A 12,116-nucleotide genomic window follows, 5' to 3' on the forward strand; every position below is an offset into this window, starting at 1 on the left:
CAGGGCTCCCAGGACAGCCAGACACAGCCATGCACACACACGTGCAATTCCAGTACAGCAGGGCAGAAAAAAAAAGAGTATGTCAGCTCCCAGGACAGGCAGCCAGCTGAAATGGCCAGGTTCAGGTTCAATAAAAGACCCTGTCCCAAGGAAATAAGGCCAGAAGTGGGAAGAGCAGAGCCAGGCCTAGTGACAATGGCCTTTAGTTCCAGCACTCAGGAGCAGAGGCAGACAGATTTTTCTTAGTTCCCGGCCAGCCTGATCTTAAATAACCAGGGCCTCATGTGAGATGCTATCTCCAATAGAGTGACAGAATAACCTGGCACCTTTTCTGACCCACAGGTACATGCACTGGCAGACACCACACATAGAAGAAAAAGAGCTCAACTATATAAACAAAACAAAGCAAGACAAAACAAACAAAAGCAGACTGGCCTATGTCTGTGATGCCAGGACCTGAGAAACTAAGACAAGGATCTAAAATTCAAATCACCCTCCACTGCACCTCAAAAGTTGGAGGCCCACCTGTGCCACAGGAAAGGAAATGAGTCTTAGAAAAGACCATGTTCTAAATATACCCTTACAATTTAAAGTAAATGCAAAGCCTTGCCAGGGTTTGGAACACAAAACACAAAAGGTTCCTACAAACAAAAACGTCCAGCAGAGGTCCAGAACACGTCGGACTGTTCTTGACAATTAAGTTTCACCTGACTGATTCTCTTTGCCAGAGTTACAAACATGAAACCCAAAAAAAGTTTCTCAAACTCATCCCTACCTTCTCCGATCATTATGGAAAACCCTCAACATTGCAGTTCACAATATTTCAAAGACAGGTTCACATAAATGTGTTACACAATCTTGCTATTAACCAGGCAAATACTAGGCAACTCCATCTTCTCCACCCCACCTCCAAGCCTACCACAGTGTGACACACTCTACCCCACCAGCACCACAGTGTGACACACTCTACCCCACCAGCACCACAGTGTGACACACTCTACCCCACCAGGACCACAGTGTGACACACTCTACCCCACCAGGACCACAGTGTGACACACTCTACCCCACCAGCACCACAGTGTGACACACTCTACCCCACCAGCACCACAGTATGACACACTCTAGCCCACCAGGACCACAGTGTGACACACTCTAGCCCACCAGGACCACAGTGTGACACACTCTAGCCCACCAGGAACACGCTATAAGACATACTTGTTTTGTCAATCAGGCTCTGGGCCTGCTCTTCCATCCATTTCTGGTAATAGTCTTTCACATTCTCTTTGTGTTTCCGACCACTGCAGTGTGTCTTCCTCACAGACGGCTGGAAAACAGAAAGGTCATGGCAGACATAGAAACAAAATCACCAAACTAAAAAGGTTTCCGGCTTTGCCTCTGAGTGGGTGGCCTAGCTGAGACACTGAAATTCCTTTTAAACACAGTGCCTTCAGTACACATCTTTCCTGGACGTATAAACTAGACCAGAGGCCAGCATACTGAGGCCTATGCATCAAACACTTGCTTTTGTGCACTGGAGCACACACAGACCCTTGCCTCCTGGCCTCCCTCCAGTCCACTCAGTACTAGGAGTGAACTCGGAGCTTCTGCATTTTGGACATGTGCTCTACCAACCAGGTTACATACCAGCCCCAACAACTCCATTTGTTTACTGTCTATGGCTTCTGTCTACAATGACAGACTTTGAGTATTACCAAGACTCCATATTTACAAATCTAAAACACAGTTTGCTACTTTAAGAAAAAGCATGTAGTCGGGCAGTGGTGGTGTACGCCTTTAATCCCAGCACTCGGGAGGCTGAGGCAGGCAGATTTCTGAGTTCGAGGCCAGCCTGGTCTACAGAGTGAGTTCCAGGGCAGTCAGGGCGACACAGAGAAACCCTGTCTCTAAGAGAGAGAGAAAGAAAAAGCATGCATACTGCTGATCTGAATCCTAGTGCTATTTTAATGCCCTCGTGGTTCTGATGAGAAAACAGCAGCTTAAATACACTTAAGCCACACTATTAGGAGAATACAGTACTTCAGGCTGCTCGTAGTGATGCACGCCAGGCGCAGAGGCAGCAGGGCAGCCTACTCTCCATAAGTTCTAGGCCAGCCAGGGCTACATAATGAGACCCTGTCCAAAATTAAATAAAGAAGCCACCGAAGTGCTGATGCACAACTTGAATCTGCACATTCAGAAGGCAGGAACAGTTCTCTGAGGTGGAGGTGTTCCACCTTCCAGAAAAGCCAGGGCTGTCTGCCTTGTTTTGTTGGGGGGGGGGGGCAAATAGATAGATTAATTAAAACCACAACATCAAACATCAAATATTGTTGTCGCTAAAAGGTTGTTTTGATTTGCTCTTTTGAGGTAGGGTCTCCCCACCAAACACACAGCCTTAAACTCAGGGCAATACTCCATCTCTGTATGCTGGGAAGACAGGCACGAGCCCCTCTACCTGGCTTTGTTGCTGGCTTCTTGTTTTTATTTTTCCCAGGATCTTGGGATTGCTAGACATCAGGCAACCCTGATCACATTTCACTAGATTCTTAGTTACTATTCCTGATGACCAGTAGTTAATGAGGTTCCCACGGAAGCTGAGAATGCGGCTGGGCCTCTATAAACTAAGACATTTCTTTCTATTTTAACCAGAGAGTTGAATAATGTGATGTAATCAAACTAGGAACACACTCCTGGTTGGTCTGGGTTTGTTTTGAGGGGGAGGGCATTATTTTGACAGGGTCTCAATATGTATCCTAGACTGACCTGGAATTTGCCATCTTCGTGGCTCAGCCTCCCAAGTACTGACATTACAGGTATATGCAGTTTCTGAATACGCAAATGCTTCCATCTTCAAGCTTCCTTAAAGTTTTCACACTCTGCAGATACCTTCAAATTACAAAGACCTCACCAGAGGGGGTATGTTTATATATATACATATATATACATATATATGTATATAAACACACACACATATATACGTATACATATTTATATGTATACGTATACATATGTATATATGTGTACATATATATATATATACATATATACATATATATATATAAACAAACACCCGCCTCCTAGTTACTTTCTAAGAAAGGTTGTCATAAAACTTCCAGGAGGCTGCCACTCACACACCTGGACCTAAAGAAAAAGAACGTAGCATACAAGGCGTTTTAAGACTCTAAGAAGACCCGCCACTTACAGAATCGTGGGTGAGATACGTATCACAGTAGTCACAATAAAACCTGAAATGACAAAAGAATACATCAACAGTTAACAGCTGTCCAAGCAGACGGACAAAAAGCCCAACTTACTCAGATTCTACGTCGAACAAAGCGTTCTGACAGAGTCAAGGGCTTCTTAGGGAGGGTCCGACCCCACTATGGGTGGCGAGCGGGAGAGCATGGCTCCCCACCCGGCATCCCACCAAGGCGCCCCACTTCCCCACAGCTTCGAGAACCAGAAGCCGCGGCACTCCGCCATCACCAGGAGCCGCCTGAGCACCGTCTAAGGCCACCAGACACCAGGCCCACACTCACTTCGGCATGATGCTCCACAGGCCGTTGACTACCCGGGTCCCCGCCGCCAGGAAATGACGCACACAGGCTGCGCCGACGCGGGCGTCGATGCAAACGCGAGGAATGGGCTTCCGCTTCCGGCCTCCGGTCTACGGCTGCTATGGGTGCCTCTGAGGTTCAATCCGCGCTCACTTACTCGTGATTGGTTATCCCCTCTCGGAAGTGCGTAATTTAGTTCTGTCAACAAAAGGTTCCAAACGCCTAGGTCAGCGGTTTTCAACCTTCCCATCGCTGCGATCCGTTAATCCAGTTGTTCAAGTTGTGGTGATCCCCCCCAACCATAAATTATTTTGTCGCTACTTCATAACTGTAATTTTGCCACTCTTATGACTAGTAATGTGAATATCTCCTGATGGTCTTAGGTGACTCCTATGAATGGGTTGTTCGATCCGCAAAAGGAGTCACGACCGCTGCCCTAGTACGTTCCGACTCTGCTATGAATGCTGGGAAAACAGCAGAACCAAACGAGGTAAAAGTCCTCATTCTCCAAGACCCAATTAGCAGTAAAGCTGAAATCGATCGATGGGTAAGGGATCAAAGTCCTATGCTGGGGAAATGAAACAGGGACAAGGGCAGCTCAACTTTAAAAAAGACAAAGAAAATGTAGAGAAGATGAACCACTGAGAAATTAATAATTCTTTTCGAGCAACTAAGACATGTGAATTGTAGGGACACACTCCTGGGTGTGTGAGGTGGGTCTCTAGCATCCCAGGTTTTAAAACCTGTCTCACGGCTTCCTTCCAAGCTGTGTTATTTACTCTCTCTGAGCTTCAGTTTCCTCCTCTGAAAAGTAAAGGTACTAACTTGTCCAGGATAAGGAAGAGTCAAATGTAAAAATGCTCGAACAGGGCTGGAAAGTTAGTTGGCTTAGCGACTAAGCATTTGTTACTCTTGGAAGGATCTAGGTTTGATCATCAACACTCCCACCTGTCCACAGCTCAAGTCCTAGGGTGTCTAATGGACCTTTTTATCCACTCCTAGCACATCCATCGTGCACTTACATACAAGCTAAACACCCACATATATACAATAATCTAAAAAAAAATTAATGCTCATATGGAATCTAGTGAAATGTCTATACACTTAGGCCACCATAAATGGTAGTTACTCTATAGGAAGAAGTTGGTAGCAGTACCTTGTCCAGGGTTTCTCTGGGTAGCCCTGGCTGTCCTGGAACTCACTCTGTAGACCAGGCTGGCCTTAAACTCAGAAATCCGCCTGCCTCTGCCTCCCAAGGGCTGGGATTAAAGGTGTGCACCACCACGGCCCAGCTAACTTGGGTCTTTATTAGTTCCTTCATAATCCAGACCTTTGGCTGAGTGGTGGTCAACCATGCCTTTAATCCCAGCACTCAGTAAACAGGGAGGCAGATCTCTCAGGTCAAGCTGATCTACAGAGTGAGGTCCAGAACAACCAGGAATACACAGAGAAAGGCTGTCTCAAGAAAAAACAAATTCAGCCGGGCAGTGATATCACATGCTTTTAATCCCAGCACTTGGGAGTCTGAATCAGGTGGATCTGTGTGAGTTCCAAGACAGCTAGGACTACATAGAGAGAACCTATTTGAAAAACAAAACAACAGGGGGCTGGCTAGGTAGCTTAGTGGTTAAGAGCACTGACTGCTCTTCCAAAGGTCTTGTGTTCAAATCCCCAGCAACCACATGGTGGCTCACTGTGGTGGAAATGTTCTTTAGCATAGGGGAAGATTTAGGGGTGGCCCGTCTGTTTCTGCCTCCCAAATGCTGGGATTAAAGTCGTACGCTACCACTGCCTGGCTAAAACACTGTCTTTTTAAGAAAAGAAAAAAAAAAAGGAGACCACCAGGGTTGTGTCAATAGGTTAGCATGTAGGTCAGCGTGTAGGTCAGTGTGTAGGTCAGCAGGGAGGTCAGCATGGAGGTCAGCATGTAAGGTGCACATTCACCAATAAGCACAATAGGAATTTGACTCCCTAAACCCACACAACAGAAACTGAAAATGGACTCCCTTGTGTTGTCTTTTGACCTCCACAGAAACACAGTGACACTCCTGTACTCATATTTACAAAATAAAATGAAATGTAAGATGTTTATATACCGGGTACAGTGGTACATACCCATAATCCCAATACCCTAGGGGAGCCAGTGGGGGAGGGGGGAAGGTCGATGCAGGTTCAAAGACAGCCTGAACTGCATAGGAAGACTAAAAATGTGGGCGAGGGAAGGAGCTCAAACTGTTTCCACATGAGCTAAAAAGGTGACTCAATGGGCAAAGGTGCTTGCACCAACAGCCTGACGGCCCTGGAACTCACGTGGTAGAGCACACCAGACCACAGGTCATCCTTTGACCTTCACACACATACACATAATTTTTTTTTTTTTTTAAACAAAGGACTAGAGAGTTGGCTCATTGCTTAAAGAGCACCGGTCGGTCTTGCAGAGGACAGGACCAGCTCCCAACATCCACAGCAGGTGGCCCACACCGGAACTCCAGTCCAGGCATCCCACGTCCGTTTCTGGATTCACAGGGCACCTATCTGAATGATCTCACAAACATCTACTCGGATACACATAAAAATTAAAAGTAGCTCTTTAAAATTAAAAATGAATGTAAAGGTTTTTAAAATGTCTGAGGAAGGGAGAATTCAGAGCCGGTGGACTTCCTGACTGTCCGTCAGTGTGAACATTACCACAGGCACTTGGAAGAGCACCGGGCAGTTGTGCACCCCGTGAACAAAGCTGTCCACGGCCCGGGCATTCCATCCCCAAGCCACCCAAGAGAAACAAAAACACAGTACACATAAAGACCGGCCTTAAATCACTCCAAGATACTTCTTTATCATGGCACCAAACTAAAAACTAGGACTTTTATCCCTGTGGGAGAAAAGCACTCCTCACCTGGACCCCACTCAACGGCAGCCAGCGCTGCCAAGAAAAGGCGAATAGTTGGTTTTGTTATGGGTGTGGGGTTGGTTATTTGCTACTATCTTGTTTTTTTGAGACTGAATTTCTCTGTGTAGCCCTAGCTGTCCTGGCACTTGCTCTGTAGACTGGATTGGTCTTGAACTCAGAGAGCCATCTCCCTCTGCCTCCTGAGTGCTGGAATTAAAATCATTCTCTGGGGCTGGAGAGATGGCTCAGCTGTTAAGGGCATTGACTGCTCTCCCGGAGGTCCTGAGTTCAATTTCCAGCAATCTTTGGAAAAAAATCATTCTCCACCACCATCTGGCTAAGATGGATTTATTTTTGAGATGGGTTTTCATGTAACCTAGGCTGGCCGCAGGCCTCCTGGTTAGTCCAAGCTGGCTGCAAGTATTCCTGATCTCCGTCCTCTACCTCCCAAATGCTGGCTTCACAAGGGTGGGCCATGGCACACAGTGCTCATGAATGAACTGTAAACACGCTAGATGAAAGAGCCCAGGCACGGGAGTGTGCAAAGCGTTCTTCCAATTATGTGAAGATCTGAAGCAATCTCAAGAGTAATTACCCGGCAGGGAAGGTCCCAGGACTCCAAAGGCAGTGTTCCCATGGCAGGGCTTAATGAGAGCTTTCCAGGCATGCTGATCCCTGGAATTACCTGAAATGTGGGAAACTCACCTGCACATCTCCCAATAATTAATAGATGGTGATATCCCTGCACCCCCCACACACACACACAGAAGAAAATTAATAAGATGGTGCCAGGTCCAAGGTTCAAGCCCCAGTAAAAAGTATTTCAAGGCGATGACTATACTCCATGAACTGGGAGCCTAGGACAAGAGGGTCAGGAGTTCAAAGTCACTCTTAGGTATATGGCAAGGTGGAGGCCATCCTGAGCTACATGAAACTCTGCATCAAAAAAAAGATAAAAAGAGGGCTGGAGAGATGGCTCAGTGGTTAAGAGCACTGACTGCTCTTCCAGAGGTCCTGAGTTCAAATCCCAGCAACCACATGGTGACTTCAAAACCATCTGTAATGGGATCTGATGCCCTCTTCTGGTTGTGTCTGAAGACAGCTACAGTGTGCTTATATAAATTAAATAAGTAAATAAAAAGATAAAATAAGTAAATAAAAAGAAAAATTAATTTGTGTTGGGAAAGACGCAAAATGGCCACGTGAGATGTCATTTGGAGGATAAGTGTGGGAAATGGCTGGACAATAGCAATTTGAGCATGTGCTGAATTTTGGTCCACAGAGAGCTACATAAAAGGAGGCAGGGTTGCCGGGCGGTGGTGGCACACGCCTTTAATCCCAACACTTGGGAGGCAGAGGCAGGCAGATTTCTGAGTTCGAGGCCAGCCTGGTCTACAGAGTGAGTTCCAGGACAGCCAGGGCTACACAGAGAAACCCTGTCTCAAAAAAATGGATCAAATAAATAAATAAAATAAAAGATCTGAGGCCCTTGCCCTCATCTATCTTCAGAAACAAAGGCCTTCAAAGGCTGGCCTGTGGGTGGAGTTCTTCCCTAACAGACTGACACCCTGGGTTCCAGCCCCAGCAACTAACTCATACTCTGGTCTAGGCATGTCTGAATTTTATCAGCAAGGGAATAAAAAGTTCAAGGTCATCCTAGACTTCATTGGGAGTTTGAGGCTAGCTTGGGATACTAGAGTCCGTGCCCTGTCTTGCAAAAACAATAACTCTCTATGATTAAATCTAAAAATATGGCCGGGCAGTGGAGGCGCATGCCTTTAATCCCAGCACTTGGGAGGCAGAGGCAGGCGGATTTCTTTGCAGAGGCAGGCGGATTTCTTAGTTCAAGGCCAGCCTGGTCTACAGAGTGAGTTCCGGGACAGCTAGGGCTACACAGAGAAACCCTGTCTCCAAAAACCAAAATAAAAAACCTAAAAGTATGGTCATCGCTAGGTGTTACGATTGAATATGAAAACGCTTCCCCCGGAGAATGCTAGGGAAGGAAAAGCTTTGTCATCTGACACTTCCAGATCCATCAGGAGAAGTCAGGCAGGGACCTGGAGCAGAAACCACACAGAACCACTAAAGCTTGGTGCCTTCTGACCTCCTCCTGGCTCATGCTCAGCTAGCTGGTTTGTTTGTTTGTTTTTTAATCCAGCCTGGGCATGGGGCTGTACACAGTGTGCCGCACCTTCCATAACAACCACCGGTTAAAACAATTTTGGGCAGACATGCTCACAGGCCAGCCTGACCTGTCTGATGTGGGGAATTCCTCAGTTGAAGTTCCCTCTTCCAGGTATCTTAGTCATGGCTTTCTGGGATAACAGAATTTATAGAATCAATCAACCAACCAATCAATCTCTCTCTCTCCACCTCTCTCTCCCTCCTTCTGTCCTTCTCTCCATTCCTCTCTCCTTTCCTCCCTCTCTGGGATTCATTAGGGTGACTTACTGACTGTGGTCGAGCTAATCCAAAACTGGCTCCAACAACTGAGAAGTTGTCAGTCCATGTGGCTGGATGACTCCGTCAGTCTTAGGTACACACTGGAATCCTGAAGAAGTAGGGTCGAATACCAGCAGAGGACCAGACCTGCTAGAGAGGGCAAGAAGAGCAAGCAGTGAGCTAGGCTTCCTTCTTCCATCTTCCTTAAATATGCTTTCAGCAGGAAGTGCAGCCCAGATTAGAGGTGGATCTTCCCGTCTCGAAAGAGCTGGATTAAAGGTGTGTCTCCCTGTTTCAAAGACCTGCATTGTGGAAGGCAGAGGCAGGCAGATTTCTGGGTTTGAGGCCAGCCTGGTCTACAGAGTGAGTTCCAGGACAGCCAAGGCTACACAGAGAAACCCTGTCTGGAAAAAAAACAAAACAAAACAAAACAAAAAAAAGACATGCATTGTTTTAGATGTTGGATGGTTTAGGCTCTTAGAAACAGGGACACCAGCCGGGTGGTGGTGGCACACGCCTTTAATCGCAGCACTTGGGAGGCAGAGACAGGCGGATTTCTGAATTCGAGGCCAGCCTGGTCTACAGCGTGAGTTCCAGGACAGTCAGGGCTATACAGAGAAACCTTGTCTCGGAAAAAAAAGAAAGAAAGAAAGAAAGAAAGAAAGAAAGAAAGAAAGAAAGAAAGAAAGAAAGAAAGAAAAAAGAAAAAAAAAGAAACAGGGACTCTTTATGCACCCCAGGCTGGCCTGCTACTCTCTAAGGAGACAAAACTGTCCATGAACCCCTGATCCTCCTGATTCGACCTCCCCAGTGCTGGCATCACACGTATGCACCATCATGCCTAGCTGTGAACTAAAGCTTGAGTATGGTTTGTTTCATCAAAACTCTTACTGGGAAGCAGGAAATGGTGGCACAAGCCTTGGATCCCAGCACTGAAGAGGCAGAGGCAGGTGAATCTGAGTTCAAGGCCAGCCTGGTCTACAGAGTGAGTTCCAAGACAGCTAAGGCTACACAGAGAAATCTTGTCTCAAAAGCCAAAACAGAAAAACTCAGTACTGAGGTGAGTTGCTTCGGTAGGTAAAGGCACCTTCTGGGTTTGACCAGAGACTGAGTTCGATTCCCAGAGACTGCATGGGAGTGAAGAAAAGTGGTTCTTTATGTTGTCTGATAGAGAGACAGACAGATAGACAGACACTATAATTTTCTTCTTTTCTTTTTTCTTTCCTTTTCGCTTTTCTGAGACAGGGTTTCTCTGTGTAGTCCTGGCTGTCCTGGAACTCACTCTATAGACCAGGCTGGCCTCGAACCCAGAAATCCGCCTGCCTCTGCCTCCCAAGTGCTGGGATTAAAGGCGTGCGCCACCACTGCCTTAGAGTGCCACACTATAACTTCGCACACAGGACCTGGGGAAGGCTTAGCAGGTGAATACTTGCTGTGAAAGCAAGAGGACCTGAGCTGACATCTCTCAAATTCCTGTGAAAGCCAGGCATGGCTGAGTACGCCTGTAACCCCATGGTAGAGAGTTGGAGAGAGATGGACCCTGAGAGCTTACTGGCCAGCCTGCCTAGTCTAGCTTGAGGTTCACTGGGAAACTCTGTCTCAAAAGATAAGGCAGGCAGGAATGCATGGGGTACACATAAATGCACGCAGGCAAAACATCTATACACATAAAGAGAGACAGGGTTCCTCTGTGTAACAGTCTTGGCTCTCCTGGAGACCAGGCTGGCCTCAAACTCAGAGATCCACCTGCCTCTGCCTCTGCCTCCTGAGTGCTGGGTGTAAAGGCATGGGCCACCACACCCAGCCAACAAAATAATAAAATAAAAAGGCAGAGAGCAATTGAGGAAGTCATCCAATATTCTTGACTGACCTCTGCATGAGTCTATATACTAATGCATCCCCCAAACAAAACAAAACACCTCCATATATAATTTTGTATTATGTTGTAGTCTAAATGTAATGTTCAGGTTCTCTTGGTTGGATGAACTACCAAGTTTGGGAACACAATAAGACACAAAGCATAGACTATAAATCAAATTTGGAATCCACTTGAAATACAAAGCTGCTTTTACTGAAGCAGTTTAAAAAAAAATTATTTAATGTGAGTACATCGCTGTTTTTTGATGCACCAGAAGAGGGCGTCAGATCTCATTACCAATGGTTGTGAACCACCATGTGGTTGCTGGGATTTGAACTCAGGACCTTGGGAAGAGCAGTTGGTGCTCTTACCCACTGAGCCACCTCTCCAGCCCCTGAAGCCTTTTCTTTGACGGTACCACGGATTGGACCTGAGAGCTTATGCATACTAGGCCAACACTCGACCCCTGCACCGCATTTCCACTAAGATTAAAGGCATGTGCCACCACCATCCAGCAGCCCCAAAGTCTCAAAGTACAGAACTCCATCCAACCTTCCCTGTGTGTGACCCCCCCATCCCTGCAGAGACAAACACAGCTCCTCCTTAGTTCTCTGAGTGAGAAGTGATCCTCAGCTTCCAGCCTCTGACTTAATGGCTCACTTCCCACGGACTGATTCAGATCTCCCTTCTTCTCTGTCAGTCCGGAGTCTAAGCAGCCGGTGCCTATGCTCAGTCCAGGGCAGACTCTGCTGGGCTGGGCTGCATTTGTTGACAGACCCTGAGTTCTTGGACTCTAGACCGTATTATATCTGTCTCAACTCCTGGCCCTGGTCCACTTCACCTTCACCCCAGTAATCCCTCTGAATCCTTTTCTGCTGCTATCTGCCCGATCCTAGGAAACCCTGCCTCAAATCCAGTCTGTCCAGAAGGACCCTAATCATGTCCCCTTTATAGCATAATCCCCGCAGAGGGACATCCATTACTATATACTTCTGGTACCCCGTGGAGTAATGAAAGTCAAGGATTGCTGGGAAGTTTCACATATCCAGTGTTTTTTTGCTTGTTTGTTTTGTTTTTGTTGTTGTTGCAGGATATTTGATCACACTGTGAACCCAGAGATTGTGTCATGGTGTGACTCAGCCCTTACCACAAACCTTTAATCCCTCTGCTGGGATATAGACACGCCCTTAGCACACACCTTTAGTCCCAAACAAGTGTATAGAAGGAAGCACACATGTTTGAAAGTGATGTCTAGTGGAGTGGCCGATAAAGTGACAAATCAGAGACAGATTTGACAGAATAGGGTCCTCTTAACTCTCACAAGAAGAGAAGAAAGGGAAGCAATTTAAGAGATCAGTGGAGAGAGAGA

The 12,116-nt window shown here is 46.7% G+C and overlaps 1 protein-coding gene across 1 annotated transcript in view; it reads right to left on the reverse strand.

The window, feature by feature from the left end:
* Positions 1 to 3,653, reverse strand: part of Snrpc (small nuclear ribonucleoprotein polypeptide C) — an 11,906-nt gene extending 8,253 nt beyond the window's left edge. Inside the window, exons 1-3 of the mRNA XM_031348118.1 lie at positions 3,540 to 3,653; positions 3,203 to 3,245; positions 1,216 to 1,324 (exon numbers count right to left, since the gene is read on the reverse strand). Coding sequence (XP_031203978.1) covers positions 1,216 to 1,324; positions 3,203 to 3,245; positions 3,540 to 3,547 — 160 coding nt within the window. The 5' untranslated portion in view covers positions 3,548 to 3,653. The remainder of the gene's footprint in view (positions 1 to 1,215; positions 1,325 to 3,202; positions 3,246 to 3,539) is intronic.
* Between the last annotated feature and the right edge of the window lie 8,463 nt (positions 3,654 to 12,116).

This window comes from Mastomys coucha, unplaced genomic scaffold, assembly GCF_008632895.1.
Source record: "Mastomys coucha isolate ucsf_1 unplaced genomic scaffold, UCSF_Mcou_1 pScaffold3, whole genome shotgun sequence".
NCBI lineage: Eukaryota > Metazoa > Chordata > Mammalia > Rodentia > Muridae > Mastomys > Mastomys coucha.